At 34.5% G+C, this 22,902-nt stretch overlaps 1 protein-coding gene across 2 annotated transcripts in view; it reads left to right on the top strand.

Annotated features, from left to right (window-relative positions):
* Nucleotides 1-17,012, top strand: part of LOC140165418 (uncharacterized) — a 36,217-nt gene extending 19,205 nt beyond the window's left edge. Inside the window, exons 2-6 of one of the 2 annotated variants that reach the window (XM_072188722.1) lie at nucleotides 4,878-4,987; nucleotides 7,874-7,924; nucleotides 12,243-12,377; nucleotides 15,589-15,866; nucleotides 16,599-17,012. In XM_072188722.1, coding sequence (XP_072044823.1) covers nucleotides 4,878-4,987; nucleotides 7,874-7,924; nucleotides 12,243-12,377; nucleotides 15,589-15,866; nucleotides 16,599-16,872 — 848 coding nt within the window. In that variant the 3' untranslated portion in view covers nucleotides 16,873-17,012. The remainder of the gene's footprint in view (nucleotides 1-4,877; nucleotides 4,988-7,873; nucleotides 7,925-12,242; nucleotides 12,378-15,588; nucleotides 15,867-16,598) is intronic. The other variant, XM_072188723.1, reaches the window with a different exon arrangement.
* The last annotated feature ends 5,890 nt before the right edge of the window (nucleotides 17,013-22,902 follow it).

Here is a 22,902-nt window from a genome sequence, read left to right as displayed (position 1 = left end):
TATAAATCCTGTTTGCGTTTAATATCATATATAAATCGAAAGTTTTTGTTAACAACGGGATATTCCAGTTGAAATCCACGCTCCCTCTATGGAAGATATGACCTTAATCTATTATAGTGTTAACTCCCAAATGGGTTTACCTGAATGCGCAACTCCGTTTGCATTTACACCCCCTATGTGGGAGATTAAGTCATGTCTTCCATAGAGGTGGATGGATTTCAGATAAGGATAATGAACTGAGTGCAATGCATTCGTCAAGATAATCGCACGCGCCGTGGAGTTATTGCATTTAGCTTGAGAGCCGATAGGCTCGAAAGCTAAATGCAATAACTCCATGGCAAGTGCAATTATCTTGACGAATGCATTTGCACGAGTACATTATCCGTCATACACTTTGAGTGTAGGCCTATTAAAACAATAGGCAATATTAATTGCTGCATTCATTATATTAGTTTTAATATTAGGGAAAATATCTTACATTTTAAAAACACCGTCAGGACATTGACCAGCTACGTAGCATTTAACTGGTAAAGAAAATCAATCCCTGTTAAGTTAGCTATCAATGGTATCGATTGCGCCATACGTCATACTTAGGTAACTTATTCACGCATGGTTTAATTGACTTGACTTTATGTTGTGATCATTTAATATCGTGGTTTCGAACACAGAGAGCACTGAACCAATTGGAAACGATCGATTTAGATGTCAGACTAGTACTACGGTGAATATCAACTGGACTTTATAGCTCTATAATTTGAACTACTTATATTAAAACACACGACATTGGGATTTAACAATTTGTTCAGTATTATCATAGGGTATTATAAAGCATGATCATGATATTATGCGCTAATGTGTGATTCCCGGGCCCGGCTATGTTATTTTAGATATAGGCCTACATGTATTTCATTTGTAAAATGCTGAATATTTTGCAATGGTGTCATCTTGTATAATTATGATCCACCTGTTTTTGGCCCTTTTTAATTAATAGAAGCTCGATTATTCTCATTTGATGTTTGATTTATTTGAGGTCATTAATCATAATTTATGACAATGATATTTGCAAGGGTGCAACTCTACTAGTCTTATTACAAGACTGCCCTATCCCAACCCTAAACCCTAATCCTAAACTCCGTAAACGAGGACTGGACTCAAGTCTAGCGAGTTGCACCTTATTCGGTAATTGTACCCTATTATAGAACACCGTTTGTAACTATACCATTTTAACACCACATAATGTATATTCGTACCTTCTTTGTTGGTATATATATCGAACAGACAGTTATATAGTTATGTGATCTCTGTCAGGACAAGGACCGGACTCACCAAGTGGTTTCCTGTGAAGTCAGGTGTCCGACAAGGATGTGTCCTCTCGCCTCTCCTGTTCCTCATTTTTATGGACAGGATCACCCAAGAAGCAAATCTAGATGAAGAAGCTCTCAATGAACTACTGTTTGCAGATGATCAATGTCTCATCCACCAAGACAGCCTTAGCTTACAAAACCACACCAACAGACTGCACGCAACCTGCCAAAAGTATGGCATGAGCATAAGCATCCCAAAGACAGAAACCATGCTGATCAGCCGATCCCAAAAGACCTTGGACATCAAGATTGACAACACAACCCTCCAGCAATCAAAGGAGTTTAAGTATCTGGGCAGCATCTTTACTGAAGACGGGAAGATAGACCGAGAAATTGAAACCAGATGCCAGAAAGCAAACAACATCACCTTCATGCTTGGGCCTATACTTTCCCACCCAGCTGTGCCAATGGATGCAAAAGAACAATCATCAACGCAATCTATACCCCGACTCTCTGCTACCAGGCACAAACATTGGCTATGATCAAAAAGACTGAACAGAAGATCACCACCTGTGAAATGAAATGCCTACGAAAAGCTGTAAACAAGACACGACGGGACAAAATTAGGAATGAAGTCATCAGAGACATGGTTGGCACCAAGCCTATGCTAGACCAGATTGAAAGCCATCGCATCAAATGGTTTGGTCATCTTATGCGCATGCCCACAAATCAACCAGCCCTGCGGTCCTACAACAGCAAACTGTCCGGTACCAAACCTGTCGGAAGGCCAAGAAGAAGATGGATTGAGGGGGGCAAGAAAATCCTGACAAGGCACAATACCAACCTGACAGATGCTACCCATGCAGCCCAAGACAGACGTCCCATCATTTCCCCGCGACTCTGAGAGGAATAAGCGGAGGACAAAAGTAAAGTAAGTAAGTAAGATCTCTGTGTCTAAAGCGCCACCTAACTCTACTTTATGGTTATGTGAAAGTAGTATTTCTAGTATTTGAGCGTGCACGTATTATCTAGAATCTATTGTTTAGCGTGCAGGTTTTAGATAATGCATTGTTTAGCGTGCAGGTTTATATAATTTGGGCTGTGAAGGGTAGTTCGCGAAAATAATGCACGGGAGAAGAATACATAACGATGAATAGAAACGGGCACTAGAAGTGTATACTAGAATAACTCAGTTAACTCGGGGTGTGACGTTAATTCGTTTTCTCAACTTCAACTAAAATTATAGGCGTGGTCGAAATATCGAAAAGTTAAGGGAGAAATAAATTGTTGTTATACAAGGGTAGTTTTATCCAGCTATCAACTGATAGTTACTATTAAATAGCATATAAATGTTATCTTTCATAAAATTATATTCTGAAGATAACATTTCAAATTTCCTTTCTGTAAAATTATATAGGCCTAGCATTTGATATTATACTAACCATTTGGCATATGTATTAATACAGCTATCTACTGAAGATAGGATTTACTTGTTAAATCCACCTATATAATTCAGAACATAAAAGTATTATTTATATCTAAATTTCTACTGAAACAACATCAGAATTGATTATCGGCAGCTTTCTGACGAGAGCATGTACTCCGTATACCCGTCTATTTATTGAAAATAATATAAAGTTAGCATTATTTGTATCAGACTATATTCTGAAGATAGTGACTACATTTTATTCAGTCATCTACTGCGATACCGTTTAATATCTTGCATTGAGCTATCTGCTGAAGATAGCGAATTACTTTTATTTGGTCATCTACTGAAGATAGCGTTTAATATTTTATATTCAGTATCTACTGAAGATAGCAAATACTTTTATTCGGTCATCTACTGAAGATACCGTTGTATTTTGCTATCTGCTGAAGATAGCGAATTACCTTTATTCGGTCATCTACTGAAGATAGCGTTTAATATTTTGTATTTAGCTATCTGCTGAAGATAGAAAACAGCTATCTACTGAAAATAGCGTTTAACATTTTATATTTAGCTTTCCACTTAAAGTAGCGTTTAATATTTCATATTAAGCTATCTACTGAAGATAGCATTTAATATTTTAATTTCAGCTATCTGCTGAAGATAGCGTCTAATGTTTTATATTCAGCTATCTACTGAAGATATTGTTTAATGTTTTATATTCAGCTATCTACTGAAGATAGTATTTAATGTTTTATATTAGGCTATCTACTGAAGATAGCGTTCAATGTTTTATATTCAGCTAAATACTAAAGATAGCGTTTAATGTTTTATATTAAGCTATCTACTGAAGATAGCGTTTAATATTTTATATTCAGCTATCTACTGAAGATAGCGTTTAATGTTTCATATTCAGCTATCTACTGAAGATAGTGTTTAATGTTTCATATTCAGCTATCTACTGAAGATAGCGTTTAATGTTTTGTATTCAGCTATCTACTGAAGATAGTGTTTAATGTTTTATATTTAGCTATCTACAGAATATAGCGTTCAATGTTTTATATTCAGCTAAATACTGAAGATAGCGTTTAATGTTTTATATTCAGCTATATACTGAAGATAGCGTATAATGTTTTATATTCAGCTATCTACTGAAGATAGCGTTTAATGTTTTATATTCAGGTATCTACTGAAGATAGTGTTTAATGTTTCATATTCAGCTCTCTACTGAAGATAGCGTTTAATGTTTTATATTCAGCTAAATACTGAAGATAGCGTTTAATGTTTTATATTCAGCTATATACTGAAGATAGCGTATAATGTTTTATATTCAGCTATCTACTGAAGATAGCGTTTAATGTTTTATATTCAGGTATCTACTGAAGATAGTGTTTAATGTTTCATATTCAACTATCTACTGAAGATAGCGTTTAATGTTTTATATTCAGCTAAATACTGAAGATAGCGTATAATGTTTTATATTCAGCTATCTACTGAAGATAGCGTTTAATGTTTTATATTCAGGTATCTACTGAAGATAGTGTTTAATGTTTCATATTCAGCTATCTACTGAAGATAGCGTATAATGTTTTATATTCAGCTATCTACTGAAGATAGCGTTTAATGTTTTATATTCAGGTATCTACTGAAGATAGCGTTTTATGTTTTATCTAGCTACTGAATATATCGAATTATTCGGTGCTCTATATAGCACTAATTCAATTTTTACTCAACTATCTACTGAAGACGATATCTTCTGATTTAATCTAGCTTTATACGGTGAATGCATTCATCAAATTTAGATCATAACTGGTATTCTGTGTTATCAAATCATTAGTCTCAGATAGCACTATGCACAGCACACATGCTGGTAGGTACGGCACTATATACCAGGCCTGATAGCAGGTCTTTTATGCAGTCTAATTCTCATTTTGCGTTCCATCGTTAGTTTCAGCAGGTAAATCTGCACAGTTCTTCAAAAACAGTGGCATAACAACCATGGGAGGGAGGAAAGAACATGTTTCCCTGCCTGAACAAATAACGAACCAAAATTGGAACACAAAATGCAAACATTTCACCCTGAATGCCACGGATCACATACAGCATTTTTTGATGAAATTCTTATTTAGTGTTCTCTGTTATTCTAGTTTCAGGTAGCCCTACACATCACAGCGCTCATCTGATGGGTCCTACACCTATAGCAGGTCTTGGAGAGGAGCTGTTCATGGATGAGCTCATGTACAATAGGAGGAGACAGGTGAGTTGGAAACAAATTTTATCTTGTTTCTTTTCTTTTTTCTTTTTTTTTTTTTCTTTTTTCTTTCTTTCTTTCTTTTTTTCTTTCTTTCTTTCTTTCTTTCTTTTTTTTTTTCTTTCTTTCTTTCTTTCTTTCTTTCTTTCTTTCTTTCTTTCTTTCTTTCTTTCTTTCTTTTTTTCTTTTCTTTTCATTTCTTTTCTTTTCTTTTCTTTTCATTTCTTTTCTTTTCTTTTTTTTTTCTTTTCTTAAAACCCCCCCCTTTTTTCTTTCCCTTTTCTCCTTTTCCACCTCTCTTCTTTTTTTCTTTCTTTTTTTTTTTTCTTTTCTTTTTCTTTTTTTTTTCTTTTTCTTTTTTTAAATTTTAGCTTTTCTGAGTAATTTTAAGATTTGTTTTTCAATTTCCACATCAAGTGGAGAGTTCTAAAGTTTGTTAACCATATTTAATTTCGCGATATTGAGTTAATAACGCAATATTGAGTTAATAACGCGATATTGAGTTAATAACGCGATATTGAGTTAAAACCCGCGGGATAATATGAACTTGAGTATAGGCTGGCACTAAATGATGACACTCACTGGTGGAAGACCATTTGAAATAGGAATATAGGATATTATAAAGGATCTTATCCTATATTTTTGTCTTTCCTTTTGCACAACTGAACTTGAATTAAATCTATAGGAGGTTTTATTATTACTCGACAAAGATTAGAGATGTTAGAGTTGAAAATTTATGAAAGTATTACTTCGGAACTAGTTTATTTTCTTTCGGTCCGATTTTGATATAAAAGAACTTCCTAAAGTGAGGGCCTGAAACAGCAGAGGGAACGATTTTGGACGCTTGCTGCAGGGCTGCTATAGATGACCGCAAAATACACAAAATGCATGTCTGTAGTCCCTCATTTACATATATGCCAATAGTCAGATAAGACCAACAACATTATAGTTGAATTAACTTAATTTCTTAAGACACATAATTTATAGAGTGGTCATTGGACAAAGATTTGAGCCAATTAATAAAATAAATGTTATTTTACATACACGGATATTACACATGTAGGTATATGTTGCTGCAAGGGAGGCCGCAAGCCAGGAACAGATTAGAGAGACAGAGACTTAGAGAAAGTTTAAACAGTTCAGATGAAATTGAGAAATCAGAACATCGTGCACTATACTGGACGAAATTCTGGCCAAAGTAGGCTTACATTTCATTGATATCTTATTACGGCACCAAATAGGCCTTTATTAAAACTATTTAGTTATTTGACCAATTGACGAATAAATTAGGCCTATTATGTATATCCTACCGTATAGGCCCGAAGAAGAATGGCATTCTCTGTTGATTTGTTTGTTAGGTTACATGTTTGTTTGTTTTGTTGTAGTGTTCGGATCGCACTTAATTGGATCTTGATCTATCCTTGTCAAGCAAATGTGTATAGCCAGCCTTTATAAAAGCCTATATTTATAAGCATACATCGTATAATTTGATATAGCCTTTATCGAAATAGATCAAAGAACGTGCGAAGAGATGAAGAGAAAATAAAGTCATTCTTAACTCTTTAAAAGTTCAGTGAATAACCTTCCTTCCATCCACTAAGTATAGGCTTTAGAAGCTTGTCTGTTTCATTAAAGTAAAGTTATCTATTTCATCTGGATATAAGAAATCCATTTGCATTTAAACAGGATAGTAAATAAGTTGTATTCACAAATCGGACAACCCATAATACCGGCTGACATTGACAGTGCATGTAAAGTTCTGTAAACCAAACCCTTCGTTAACCCTAACAGAACTAGGACTCACTAAAGCTCACTATTGAAACCGCTCTGCGTGCACGGATTCCACGGGACTTGATGACGCAATCAGACCAAGTCATATATACCCAGGGAATCGTTGGCCGGGCCAACGTCACCTGTGTCGCTACATGCTGGGGATCTTCTGCGTGGCATGCGAGGGGTCCGAGGTTCGAATCCAGGGGTGCCAAGTGACTTTCTTCTTCATCTTCTCTCCTTTTCGTTCCTTCTTTCCCTTCCGATAGCCAAAAACCTCAGGTAGGGTTAGGGTTAATGACCATGCATATTTTCCCTATATGCCTTCTTAACCCTAACAGAACTAGGACTCACTAAAGCTCACTATTGAAACCGCTCTGCGTGCACGGATTCCACGGGACTTGATGACGCAATCAGACCAAGTCATATATACCCAGGGAATCGTTGGCCGGGCCAACGTCACCTGTGTAGCTACATGCTGGGGATCTTCTGCGTGGCATGCGAGGGGTCCGAGGTTCGAATCCAGGGGTGCCAAGTGACTTTCTTCTTCATCTTCTCTCCTTTTCGTTCCTTCTTTTCCTTCCGATAGCCAAAAACCTCGGGTAGGGTTAGGGTTAATCTAAAGAACATGCAATCGACTCCGAAGGATTACTGAAAGTCCCAAATCGAGTTTTTAACCATTCCCTCATCGCAAACGGCGTGCTTTGTACATGTTTATCGGGGCTATGACACTAATGATGCTGGCGTAAAACGTGGGATTTCATTGTATACAAAAACGTATCAAGCAACATTGAACCAATACTAGGCATGTTTGCACTCGTTCAAATATATTTTTCATGTAGATTTTATATTTGATGGACTTGATATGGGGAATTCTTAAATTATATCAAACATTTGTCAACATTTTGGACAAAAAATAGAAGTTATCGCAATATAAGGGATAATATAGGCCTAATGAAATAAGAGCCCTACATTACGAAGTTAAACCACGCGACAAAATATGACAATGTCAAACAAAATCATGTTGAAAAATTTGAAAAGATAATGAAGACAATTAATGTCGAGCGGAGAAAATATATAATTGTTTACTTGAGCGAATCATAATTTTTACTATCATTTCAGATTCATGCTCATGGTTATGTTGACAGTGTTTACAGCCATCCGACTCTTAAGGTACATAACTTAGTTTTTGAAAGGTTTAGGGTGATTTAGGCCAAATAAGTTTTAAAACAATTCGAAGTAAATAAGGTACGTACATGTTTTAGGATGATTTAGGCCAAAGAAGTTTTAATAAAATAAAATAAATAAATTACAATCAATGCTAACCGACAGCTCAGTGTTTGTTTTATAGGCTAAAGAGAAGTGCTACTGAATGCAAAAAATAGGTACATGCGAAACTGGTAACTCGGTTTTTAAAAAAAAGAATATTATCTAAAACATGATGACCTGAGCGCAAGAAGACCGTAAGTCCACTTAGCCCCTCAACATGTATACACTAAAATTACGTATATTCTTAGGGTTTTATAATGTTACATATTCCAAGGTGAAAACATCATGAAAGGTTGTGAAAGATTTGTTTTGGCCCCTGAACATGTATAAAACATTACCAAACTATACGAAACTGTACGCAACTTTTAGTGTACTACATGTTGAGGGGCCAAGTGGACTTACGGTCTTCTTGCGCTAAGGTCTTCACATGATTTTCACATGATTTTTATTGCAGAGGTTCTAAAAAATTCACATAGGCCAGGCACTTTCTTGATATAAATTTGAAGTTGCAGAAAAAAATTAAGAAATCGAAATTACGGACAAAAGCAAACATAACCTTATAGGCTAAATAGCAACTTTTAAATTCAGGATTCGAAACACAAAACACCACTGACATCTACATGTATTTAAATAACAGAGTCGAGGACCAAGGAAAAATAATATAACTTTGAGTAAGAAAGAGAAAAGGGCTACACTATGTTGACTTTTAACTCCTGTGCCACATCACAAATATATATTTCTGTTAAAAAGAGTGCTGTTGTAAACTGCTTATCCACAAAAAAGCCTGTGTAGTAAAATTCAAATTTGTTAGTGGCCTGAGCTTTCGATCCCTACCAGAATCGTTATCAAAGGCAAAATTGTGTGCCTTTGTTTTTAAATTTGTGAAGATATGATCACGTTTATAAAACATGGTCATTCATTTCTTTGAATTGAGCATAATAACAAAATACTTGCATTTCCTTCTTATATTTCATTCAATATAGTATCTTTGATAAAGTTACCCCAATAAGCAGTTAATACCCCAGTGCACATAACAAGAGATTACCCACCACCTCAGGGAATGTTTTCTTGTTGCAAACGACCCACGTCCAAGCTCACTTAGTCCAAATTGATTGGCCCCTGTCAAAATGCCATCAACACCACCAACCTGTAGCAACGCAAGTGGGACAGTGCATGGTGATGTTTGGGGTTGGGTTAAAATTTCAACACAAAAGTTGTAAGGGTGTGTGGCTTCAGAGGACAAAGAGAAGCCAGATTTGGTGGTCAGGAGAAAATAGTAGGAGGAAAAGTTTACTTGAGTGTGGCGTGCTTCAGAAGCTGCGTGAGGATGGATTCTGTTCTTGTAGCCAGATTTGGGGATGATATTACGGGAGGTTTCGATGCTACTTACGCGGGATTTTCTGCTGAGATGAATGTATCGTGTCGGGTAGGGACAGTTCTATTTTTGTATAAAGTTTAGGGGGATCCAATCTGATATATAAAGGATGTTGCCATTTTATAACAGCTTGCAATTTTCAGATGTTTTATGCAGGCGGTTGAGTGTAGCCGAAATCTGGTTAAATTTACTGGACGAATACCAGTTTCTGCCAGTGATTTGGGGGCCAAAAATATTGCTCTGCTAAGGATTATAATTGAGTTTATTTGTTGGGAGGCTTGCTTGCTTGTTTGTTTGTTTGTTTTTGTTTTTGTTTTTTACTCTCACCTCCTCAATAGTCAACTCGCTCGGAGTAAACGCAGTTTGCTTAAAATACTGTGCTTTAACACACTGTTTCTCGTTTGTTTGTCTTGTTTTTGTTTCTTTTGATGGTCATAATTTATTTTTGTTAAAGGGGTGACTTCCTCTGGCCTGGGTTACTCGTCTCAGTGGCCTGCTGGTCATCTCCTCCATTATTCGTTTGTTAATATTGCTTAAGTTCTTTATTTGTTTTTTGAATTTATACTTTTGCATGTGATTTGTGTGAATTATTGAAATAAAATTATCTTGTATCTTGTATCTTAGAAGTCATATTGCAATTTGAACCTGGCTTGCAGAAAGCAAAAGTAAATCTGGGAAAAAATATACGGGTACATGCGAATGACGTCATAAACATTTTTAGGCCCAAATAAGAATACGTTTGGAAAATCTCAGATCTTAGTTATTTCGTGAGAAACTCGAATAGCAAATATAACATGACAAACTCATAATTGCATGAGAGCAATGATATAAAACGTCAAATGTTCTTGTTGGTCGTATTTATTTCGATTTGATGATCATCATTTATACTTTTAACATTGAATGTTATATATAGATAACGCTATAAAATGTCTTTATACATGTAATTGCAAGAAACGAGATGGAAATGTAATTCATAATGCAGTGATCCTGTTTACCGAAGTATCTTCTTTCCGAATATTTTATTTTATGATCAGATTTTGTTGTTTTTCCATTGTTATATGCAAATATCGAAAATAATTTTAAACTTTCAAACATGCAACATTTGTATAAACCAAAAGCATGCTAAAGCCATAGTGTACGATATCCATCAAATTTTAATTTTGTTATTCTTTATTCAAAATGCTGAAATAATATTGATAATATAAACTGTCAGAAAAGGGTTCTGTCCATTTTAAACCGAAATAACAAGGTAAAGTGTAAAAAATTCCAATGGTTATTTTGCCCGTTTAACTTGGAGTTCCATGGTGGACTTAATGTGTAAATATCACATAAATTATATCAAAATTGCTCTTGACCTGACTAACACAACCAATTTGGCTAATTTTATTTAGGTGTAAGTTGGGACATGTATAAATATGCCAAAAATCAGATTTGAAAAAATTCACTAGTTTCATAAGATCGTACTTGACTTTAAACATGACATGTTAAAACTTGTGTGATTTCTTTGCTTATAAAAGCACGTGTTTAATTAATACTCTAAAGTTGACATGTTAATGTGACTTTAATGTTCCTTAATGACTGCTGATTCATTAATTTTTTACACGTAATGTGCTGGTTGAATTAACAGGCATTTATTAATGGCCCATTGTTACGGAGACATATATACATACATGTAAGGAAAAAAACTGTTGTTTTGCTTATAAAGTTTATATTACAAAGACATGAAAATGGTAACAATATACGCCTTACTGAATAAGTGAACTAGATATAGCAATTCGCTAGGACTCATTAATTGCTAATTGTTCATTGTTTTATCGGTGTTCATGAATATGTTTGTATAAACAAAGAGGGACGAGATCAGTACTTATTTAAAAATCTTAAAACTACATCATCATTTTCAAACATTTTCGTGCTATGCTGCTTATGTTTTATAAACAAAGGAGGGTAACATTAACCATTGTTAACGCCTGATAAGGCCGGGTGAAGCAAAGAAATGACAAAATTAAGATAATTCCTAATATTCTTTTGCTATCATAGATTCATGTTATATACTTTATTTTGATTATAATTATTTTATAAAAGACGGATTTCAAAGTACAACATTCACCTAAGTTTATAAACAGGATAAAATAATGATAGCTGATTGATCTAGAACAAAATAATTTAAATTATTTTCAATTAAAATGTGCTATCTTTACTATTCTATAATATTTTATTATGTTCACGTCGTTCTGAAGGTTTAATGTAATATCAACATACACTTACTTGGCAGTATATACATTATAATTATAAATAAATAACAAAACAATTAAGAACGTGTTTATAAAACTTTTGATCATGTATAGTTCAAGAATGTGAATTTTGGTAGAAAACATGTTTTAACCCAGATTTTGCCTCAATATACAGATATTATGGAATATCTTTGTTCACCAACATAAAATATTCATATGCCCTCAGAGCAAAAACTAAGGTTGCATTCCATTATCTTTCAAAATTATGGCTACTTTAATGTCTGACATTTTATGGGTAAAAATTGTAAAAAAGTCACAAAAAAATACATTTTCAACCAAAATATCTCAGTTCAAGTCACTTTCAGAATTGACAGCCGGGTTAAACGATTAACTCTAACCCGGTTGTCGCCTTTGTCCCAAACTGTTGCATATTGGGACCGCCACAAAGTGGCCTCTCTACTATAATGTCCTGTTTTGAATGGCAAACATTGTGAGGGCAACATCTTGTGTCTTACAAATTAAATAATTCAAATTTGATGAAAGACTTGCTAATTTGTAACAGTCACGTTTTCATGGTATTCTTTTCTTCTTCCCTTCCTTGTTTTTATACAAATAGAGACGAAATAGGACAACTTTTACGCCTCAACAATTAAGCGAATTAGAACAATTATTTGCCAAGACACATTACCCAGATGTATTCCTCCGCGAAGATCTAGCTATGCGTATTAATCTCACAGAAGCAAGAGTGCAGGTAAGCTGGCTTGTTTGTTTGTTTGTTTGTTTGTTTGTCTGTTAACACTTTATAAGTGATTATGCAATCGTGATACCAAATTATGTATATAGTTTATTTTATAAGCACATTTTTAGTTTTATCGAATGAAACACGCTGCATGTAGAGAGACGTGTAATATGTTTTGTTTTATAAATTGCACATTGCTATCTACAGTAGATAGCATTGTATTATATAAGGATGTCCTTCGTACAATGTAAGCCCTATATACATGTAATATCCCTAATGTATAATACTAAACGATTTTAATGCAATTCTCTGCCTTACCTGAAACTTTGTAAAACTACATAATTATAACAAGAAAAATGAAGCATTATAAACGTTTCTTTGTTTTTATGATCAGCCACAAGCTCAGTTCTTCCTTATGTTTTATTTGTTATGTTATTCTGTCGGTCCATGTCACGTCACTTCCGGTTGATGATGTTTGAGTGAAAACAAGTCCGTGATTCGATTTTTGTTGATGATTTTTGTCATTGGTGTAATGTAAATTTCGATCGCAAATAGTCAGTGGAATCAAACAACCGTTTCTAAGTCTTCAGAGTGAAAGAAACTTACTTGATTTACCGTTTATATACTGACAAACTTAAAATTAAATTCCATGGTCGAGTGTCGTTTTTTTCCGAAATTGAATGTCACTCCAGCAACATCGCTATGTAGCCTCCTTCACAGCCGGTTTCTGTTGTACACAACAAACCGTGAGCCACATGCAGCTTGGGCCCGAGACTAGAGATAGCCCGGATGTCCGACCGACAGAATATGCATTGCAATATTATACTGTTTTGTACATATTTAAATTCAATTCACTATTAATCTTAATTTATTTAATTTATATAAGATATTTTGAATATCTAAATATCTCCTAATATTTTGACAATCTAAGACAATTCGATCTGACGTTATTTTATATAAACAAATAACAACAACAACAATAACAACAACAATTGCCCGTTTTTTTACAATATTGTAATACTCAGTAATTTTCAGTTCGAATCAGTTCCTTCAATTCTAAAAATCCATACCAAAATGAAGTGCCAAAGGTGTTCATTTCATTCTTTTATACACAGTAGACCTAACTTGGCTTCTGGAACATCATATCTCAAATTACATCATCACTACCTGCATGAACATTTTATGCATGGCTCTTTCTGTATCTATTTCAAGTTCAATACAGGTATATCAGTGCAATGAGTTTACAAAATGCTCAGTAACCAAGCCGCGTTTGCGAATGTAATTAATTATAAGAAATCTCGTCCTAATGATATTGTTTTTGCTCATCATCGCTGTCATATTATCTGTTTAACCACGCCTTAACGCTGATCAATCTGTTATATGAGTACCATACATGTGGGTAAACCATCAACGCAGTACCTTAATCACTATATGAAATCAATTAGTTCGTTGAGATATGATCGAAAATTTGAAATTGAATACGTGAACTAATAGGTGCTGTCCCCGGTATAACGCAGAAATTATATAATCACATGTCATAGTGTTGTTGGCAATATTGACATTGACAATGTGAGAGGGGGGCTGTGTGACGACAAAATGGTGATAATTTACGAGATTAATATGAGTGGGTATTGAAAAATGTCTTATTTAATGTGATGAAAGATTTATGTTTTTAAGCTCATTTACCCCAAACAATGCAGTGTATAGTTTCAGACATTATAGTATCTGTGATATTTATTATCTGGGTGGATAATTATTGTTAATTAATTCATAGAAACTAACATAAGGGAGAATGAGTATAATGTGATGACAAACTAATGACAATTTTAGTGGGTGTTGAAAAATGTCTTATTTAATGTGATGAAAGATTTATATTTTTACCTTTTTACCCCACACATGATTTCTCATAATCATGGTAATTAATTGTTATTAACTATAATAGGCTTAATTGGTCAGAAACAAAGAAAGAAAGAGTACAATAACTTTGAACATTAAATGGCTTATAATGATTACATATAAACGGATGAATGTGACATGGGTGGAGTAATTATTTGAAATTCAATATTTTTTAATTTCGGCCCTATCAGATAATGACACTTTTTTGAGAGCAAGTAAAATAATTTCAAACAGTTATATATATCAGCAGAGTTTATTTGGTCTCGTATTCTTGATAAAAAGGACAAAAATATAGCAAAACATCAACTTTAATTAACACGTAATTTTGTTTGTTTGTTTGTTTGGTGGGTCATTTATTTATTTGTTTATTTTTGTTTTGCATGATGATGTTTGCTGAATATCCACAACAATCGCTGTTGGCATTATGTTCAGCAAAGTACGTGCAAAATTAAAGGAAAGATGTTTTTCCTTAAAAATTGTAGAATTTCGATTAAAATTAAGTGAATTATTAAATTTCCATAAAAGTTGTCTATTTTAATAAACTAATGAGAACAAGTGTGTTTGTTAAATAAGTTGCATCATTAGGCCGTATAAAATTAATGTTTTGGTTCTCGTCCAGAGGATTTTCATGAATTGATGAGGGAGGAGGTGTTTTTTTTTTTTTTTTTTTTTTTTCAATGTAAAATTAGCATTGTCAGTAGTTTTCGGTCTTCTCCAACAGTGCTCGAGGAAACGATGAGGCCCTTTTTTTTTTTTTTCAAATGTGAGATTTTTAGGGATAAACTCCCTAGTGTACAACAAAAAAACTTAGAAGTGATGCTTGTTCTCTAATAAACTTATTTATATGTATGAAGATTTCACAAATCATTCCAAAGTCTAAAAAATTGAAAAATCTAAAAAAAAAAAAAAAAAAAAATCTGACAAATCTCAGAAATTGAGGAGGGAGGGGACGAGAACCAAAATATTAATTTTACACGGCCTTATATCGGATTTCTTTCGTCATTCGGGTTTGAATTCAGTACCTATATAGATTGTTTATGTCTTGAGGTTTACCTGCTTTATTTTAAATCTATCCACACTACTTTCCTTCATTCTGGGTTCCGACCATTAATTTGTAGAAATGTTTATAGATTAAAAGTTAATTTTAAAGTGACAATGTTGTGTTGAAAGGCATTCTAACAATTGAACGTTGGAATCTGTAAACTATAGTAGTCGTGAGACTCGGAGGCTACGCAATCCCAAAATGTTATCTTCTGAATTTTCTTTAGAAAATAAATCAAAAATCTCACAAAACTAATGGTCAATTCTTATTCTTTCATATTCACAGGTTTGGTTTCAAAATCGTCGTGCAAAATGGCGCAAAGTAGCCAGGCAACGGCTCGGTATCGACCCATGGAGAGCCCGTCATATTGCCGGAGCTTACGCGGCAGCAGCAACAGCCGGCAATATTAACTTTGCGGCTGCAGGTAACCCGTGGCTGGCGGCTGCCGCGGCTGCAGGCGGCGTCAGACCACCAGCCCTCATACCAACTTCTGCGTCAGCTGCTAGCCTTCAATTATATAATGAAACTATGGCAAGGGCAGCACAGAACTCATTAAGAGAAAGGTAATTATCACATTACAAAATGAGAGACAATTCTTATTCAGGCCTGCTTCGAGTGACTTTCGCCCATGCATTATAAACTCTATATAGGCCTATGCATGATCACGCGAATATATAGTTTTGCATGGGCACCCTGTGCATGGAAAAACAACATTACTTGTAACACTTGCATGCGGCGTGAAAATACAACTGCGAACAGAAGTGAGTGTATTAATGATGATGTAAACATGATGATGATGGTTGTAGCGGTGGTGGTGGTAGTATGATAGTGATGATGATGATGATAATTGATGATGATGATGATGATGGCGCATGGTGCAGTGCATGTATGGATAGTGGTGATGGTGGAAGTAGTGATGATGATGATCATGATTGGGTGGTGGTAATGTCCGGGGATGATGTCTAATGAAGATAATGGTAGTGATGATGATGACGATAGTGCTGCTGCTGCTGCTGATGATGATGATAATGGTGGTGGTGATGATGATGATGAGTTGATGACAATGACGATGAGTGATGGTGATGGTGATGATGATGTTGACGATGATGACGACGGTGATGATGATGAAGAAGACAACGACGTCGATGATGATGATGATGAAGATGATGAACATGAAGAAAACGACGATGACGATGATGATGATGATGATGATGATGATGATGATGATGATGATGATGATGATGAAGTATTTTTAATTACCTTATTGTACTGATTTTTCATTTATATTTCAACAGCATGGTTGCAGCAGCAGCACTACGTGAGTCCGCCCAACAAGCAGGATTAGTCTCAATGGCAGGCTGTGGTTGTCTCCCTACACTCAAAGACAGTAAGGCTGATATACCATCCTCTCCAACCACCGTCGGTACGTTCACCTCGTGCAGCGATGATAGCGTTAGCAGTTCGAGTGTCGCAGCACTTCGTCTTAAAGCTAAGGAACATGTTGATGCCCTCGTGCAACGAGAGTATTCTTCTAAATCACGAGATCGAGGAGAGATCAAATTTGACTAAGAATAGCTTACTTTGATATGGTGTGTTTGATGATTCGTGAATGGATTGAAACTTTCAGTCTTTTCAATATAACTTTATTCGACGTAGGTCTACGTTTACCTACGCTTTCTTGCACAGCAGCAGGCATATAGGCCTAATGTGCTGGTGACAATGCTTCTGCCAAGTTCTGCGTTCTCCCTGACTGATCTTGAGAGGTCCTTTGGAAGCCGGTCCCTTAAATCTTTATCACGTGATTGAATACATAATAAGCAGCAAATTACACATCAGAACTAGACAAGATCCATGTCATTCCTTCTTTGGCATTCGTCAACGTCCCAAACCCCTTGTCTCGGTCCCAGCCGGTTTGTGTTCCTCCGTCACTAAACAATGACGAAGGAGCACAAATCGGCTGGGACCGAGACTACCAAACCCCATGCCGCTTTCCAAAGTTTTGGTGATCATTCTTTCACTTTGTTGACGGTGGTTATATCACCATGTAGGAAACAGTTGCCCTATATACAAAAGAGTCCCAAATGACGATAAACCCCAATCAACTGTGTGTATATGAACGTATATAAATCAATTTGGGAAAACATAGAAAACGTATTTTAAACCGGTGTAATGGGCCTTCTTACCAATTGGTGGTGCAAGTGTAATACTGACAGTTCATTTATCTCGGGATATACCTTGTTCCACAATCGTACCACTGTTTATTAAATCGTTTAAGGAGTATTTCGTGATTCTAGTGACCTCTTTTTATGATATTTTGCAGTAGGCATAGATATTTACTAAGCCTAGGCCTATTCCCAAAATTTCAGATGATTCAGATTTTGCGTTTGCAAGAATTTTTTGCACACAAACAGAGGTTTCAGATGGTATCAACCGTTTTCTTAAAGAAAATTGGGAGGATGAGACTGTGGATCACGAAATGCCCCTTTAAAGATGAGGAACATTTTTCTTGTTAAGGTTTTTAATTTGAAATGTTCATTTTTGGAAATGACTGTCCCAAACATCATGAATTGAACATGTACAAAGTACAAACCAATGCAGATAGAAGTCAGTGGAAATTTCACTATTTCTCATTCATTCATGTTCTCTGGGTGAAGTTTGATGTGAAATTATACTACAAAACAAGAACGTTTTCTCCTCTATATACCGTTTGTGCAATATAACCATGTGGAGTCAGTGGTGGAATTATGTATTCTTTTGAACACTAATTGTTTTGTTAAATATTTGATATTTAATACATGTTTACTATAGTATGTCGGTGAATTTGTGCAATGCAAGACAACACACGTCACACCGTGGGACTATTCCAAAAAATAAGTGCACACCCCCTATAAAGAAGTAGCTTTTCAGTTAAAGAAATGTCTGGATTTCAAATTTGCTTTTTGAAAGCAACTGGAATTCCAGATGCTAATTTTTACTGGAAAAGTTTGGAAATACAATTAAATGAATGAAAAATCACGTAATTGTCCAAATTTGAGGATTTCCGATATTGAACTATTTTTTCGCCCTTGGACACTTTAAAATAAAAGTCTGGATTTCCAACAATCACAACTGGACAAAGGTCCGGAAATCCGAACTCTCTATACAGGCATGATAGGAGGTGTGCATCTATTTTCTGGAATAACCCAATTGACCAGGCCTATTATACTGCAAAAACTGTGTTTAGAGATTGCAACCTGCATTGAAACAGATTTGTAACACCATTCTCAAATTCTAAGCGTTATATTGTTAAATTTCTATACAAGTATACCATTACATTCCTAAACATGTTTACATATCGGTTGCAAAAAAAAAAGTATTAATTTTAAACACTGTTTTCGCAGTGTATTGGTCATCATGAATATGTCACATGACACACTGTTAAATGGTTGCTTAAAATTCTACTCAGGGCTATTACTATTTGAATCCTAGATACGGTTTAAAAGGTTACACAAATTGCGTAAATTTAACCCAACCAAACATTGAAAAGGATGGTTTAAGCAATATTCTTAAACAATAGTTGCTATAGGTTCATATCTAGTTAACAGTCGGTGTGTTTTATTTTTACATAACACTTTTGAGTGCAGCAAAGATGTATATGATAAACAGTCTTGCTATAATCTTGCGTTTTTTATTTAGCTTCTAAATGAATCAAGATCATTTTTTGTCAAACCTATAGTTTGTCTATCAGTTTGTTGTCATAAACACACAATTAATCTGGCTGAATCCAATTAGGTGTATGTTTGGACATGTGTAAACACTCCGAATATGCAAAATAAATAAACCAGCTTTAAAAAAAAAATTTGACCAAATTCATTTTAAAAGATCGTACCGTATGGCTTTAATATATTTGAAATGTTTCCTTGTACATGTGTAAGACGGAATTGCCTCCAGTGCTATCCAGCACAAAACTCTTCACATAATTATATGGTTTGGAATATAACCCTAACTTGGTTTACTTTCTTACCATTATAATGTCATAAACCTGATATACTATAGATCATAATTATGACAAAATCGGATGACAACTTAAAAAAAAGTGTGCTAAACTGGAATCAACTGAATTGTCTTCAGTAGATAAAAACAAAGTGTAATTTTATGAATTAATAGTAGTAGTAGATTTATAAACCAAATTGTTCTACAACTGTATATATATATTCAGAAAAATAAATAGCTATCTTCATTAGATAGCAACATAACGAAGGCAAGAGATTTCCTGGATTAGGGCTTACCAATTATACCCAGCAAACACAAACAGATTTCTAAAACGTTATAAACGTGTTGTAAACATGTTTTGATTTTAGTCAAAAGGTTTTATGTCGAGTTACATAAAGGTGATGATAAACTTTTGGCGTTCTATATGAGAAAACAACATGTTATTGAAGAATATTTTGTCATTATAATATGTGAGCAAAATATTTTGTCAACACTTAAATAACATTATGTTAAAATGTTTTGCAGCAAGTTTTCAAAATATTTTTCAATGTTATTAAAACGACTTACATACACTTTACAACTTGAAATTTAAACTTGTTTGTAAACGTCTTGTTTTTGCTGGGATAACTGCTATCTTCAGTAGATCATAGCGATAAATTCTGCGGTTTTTGGTTTATTATGGAAGGCAGTAAGCTGCAAATGCAAATATGACTTATAAGGCTAAATTAACCCGGGAAATTAACAAGTTTGTTCGATGTGTGCTGTGTAATTATATAGAGGTGATATATACTCTGTAAGAAAGCAAAAGATTGTAAAAAGCAACAGGGTGATCTTGAAAAAGATATTACGAGGTTAGAAATATTGTATTATGACATCTGGTTATTTTAAACTAAGGATAAAGTTGCAATTATCCCGGGGCAATTAATAGTAAAACGAACAATGAAAGTATGTTGGTGTCCACAAATTATATCAATTTTGTCGCTTGAATATAACAACTAAACTATGATTCAATTATGTTGAATTCTGCATGATTGTTATCTACAGTAGACAGCATCAAAACATGCAAGCCTATAAAAGATTCATACTTTTGACCCATATTGTGATTATGTAAACAAGGGAAGAGGCCTACGCATCATACACTGGAACATGGAACATTCAAACATTACAAACTAGCGCACGAGATCAAATTAATGATGCTTAATCGTATTCTTAATATATATCAATATACAGGGGAAAGAAGAATTACGCATCGCACACTAGCACAATTAAACATGAATTTTACAAATGGAAACATTACATGCAAAGGCAGATATGCCAGAGTAAAAACTCCGGACATACCTGCCTGTGCGGGGACTCGAACCCCAGACCTCTCGCTTGTCGGGCTTGTGATTATGTACTTCGTCTACAGTATAGAAAAGATCAACTAACTAAAAGGTTTCTGATAGATGTCAATACTATCAAAATGCTATCTAGTGTATCAATGTAGTGTACATAGTTTTGAAAGGAAAATGTTTTTCTGAAACACAAGTGTTCTATTCACTATAAAAAAACACCTTTTAAGAAATGACAAAGAAAACATTAGTGCAATGTTTAATGACACGTTTTAGATAACTTCCGAGCTTTCAACAGAACTTTTCATTTAGAATAAGGGCACAGTGCTAAAATGTAATGATAGAAAAATAACACCAAATTTTGCGTGTATGTGTGGTTCGTTCCCATGTTTTGTTTTCCCAGCCATTATTGCTGACAGCCACAACCAGATTTATCCAAAAGCTTGGTTATACTCATATCAAAACATAGCAGACAAATTATACCATTTCTAAAACAGACAGGTATTTTAGGGCGCTATGTAAAATAAACAAAAGCTGAATGGCAGATGCTAAACGTGACATGCTATCTACAGTAGAGAGCAGCCACAATAATATTACTAGTATTTGAAAATATTTGCCATAAGAAAGTGCATGACATAAATTGTGTTTGAAAATGGTATATGGATCAAACATTGTAATTGTACACATTTTGATCTTGATGATTTTGGGTTTTCAATGTAATATGGATCCTATTGAAATGGCCCGATTTGTTACTCTCAGACTTTCAATTCTTCATTGCATAAAACGTTTGTTTTATTATTTTTTGCTTGTCAGGGTGATCAAAATGTTGCTTTGTATAAGCAAGTCTTTCAATGAAAGTGTAGTTTTGATACATTATTGTTATTTGTGTACATCCATATCAAAACGATGCACTTGTCGGCTGCTACATGTGCCTCATTTCATATACTACGAATAGCATATCCCACTGAAGCAATTGGTTTTTTTTTGTTTCAACCGCTTGAGAGTACCATTTCATACTTGTTTCAAGAATAAAGTTTAACTGTTTGGTAACACCTTTTACAAATTGAAGTTTGTAAGCCTTCCATCACCAAAATCAAATCACAGAAACTGAGGTCACACCCATAATGTCACGTGTAAACCACATTGGGCTATTCCAGTTAAAATCCACACTACCCCTGTGGAAGATTTAGCTTAAGTCTTCCAAAGCGGGAGCATGAGTTTCGAATAGAATAGATTATTGGGTAAATTCCATTTGAAATACTCACTCCAGTTGTAGAAGATATTGGTAGAGCCATAATACAGGGGGAGTATGGGTTTCAAAATGATCAACCCTGACCAATTACAGTTGAAATTCATACTCCCTCTGTGGAAGATATTTCCAAAATCTTCCACAGGGGTAGTGTGGATTTCAACTGGAATAGCCCATTATGTTGATATGTACTGTAAATGTGTAAGATGAAAATAAAGTCAACAATGTTGACACAAAAAACAAGACACTTGTGTTCCTGTCATTATTTTAAACTTGTACAAATTGAATATAGTACAAATCACAAGCACAACTTTCATTTCTATCATATCTAAAGTTTTATTATTTATATTATATACAAATTACTTTTGAATGATTAATAAGTGGACGGAATATTAAATACACAAATATTAAAACTCATCGCTAATAATGGTAAAATGGTGTCTCTTCTATTTGCATCACTAAAAATTTACTTCCATTTGCCCTGGTTGAGGTAAAGTTTTCTATTTGACTCACATAGAAAAAGGTTGTAACATACAACAAGATTAAAACAATGTACTGTCTTTTGCAATAGGTTGCATGCATGGCACCTACTTTATCAAAGCAAAGTATTTTCTTTCATTTCTTTACAAGTTACATTGACCACTATGCTAATGTATGGAAAAAGGAAGTAACACATCAGAAAAGCAAATAATACACCTATTACCATATTATGACCACACAGTATATCTGTAGTCTGACATGACATAATTAAAGTAAAGTGGCATTTGAAAAATGACTGTGAAATTTGCCTGTAAAACCAACTGGAGATGCCCTTCTTTAAATTTGGCAAATTACATGCAATGGACCTTTAGAAACATTTCAATAATTTGACATGTCAGCAGGGCCATGCTCGCCAGTAGCGTCCGCAGTCAGAATGTGTATTTTGTTTTTCCACACATCCAAGGATTTATTTAAAAGCAGATTCGCTACATCAGAAAATAAAAAATCATTGAAAAATCAAATGTTTGCATTTTTGTAAAAAGTATAGGTGTGCTAAGATACCCTGCA

The sequence above is a fragment of the Amphiura filiformis genome, chromosome 12, assembly GCF_039555335.1.
Source record: "Amphiura filiformis chromosome 12, Afil_fr2py, whole genome shotgun sequence".
Classification (NCBI taxonomy): Eukaryota; Metazoa; Echinodermata; class Ophiuroidea; order Amphilepidida; family Amphiuridae; genus Amphiura; species Amphiura filiformis.
The sequence above is the reverse complement of the archived record's forward strand: the minus strand, read 5'-3'. Positions and strand labels throughout refer to the sequence as shown.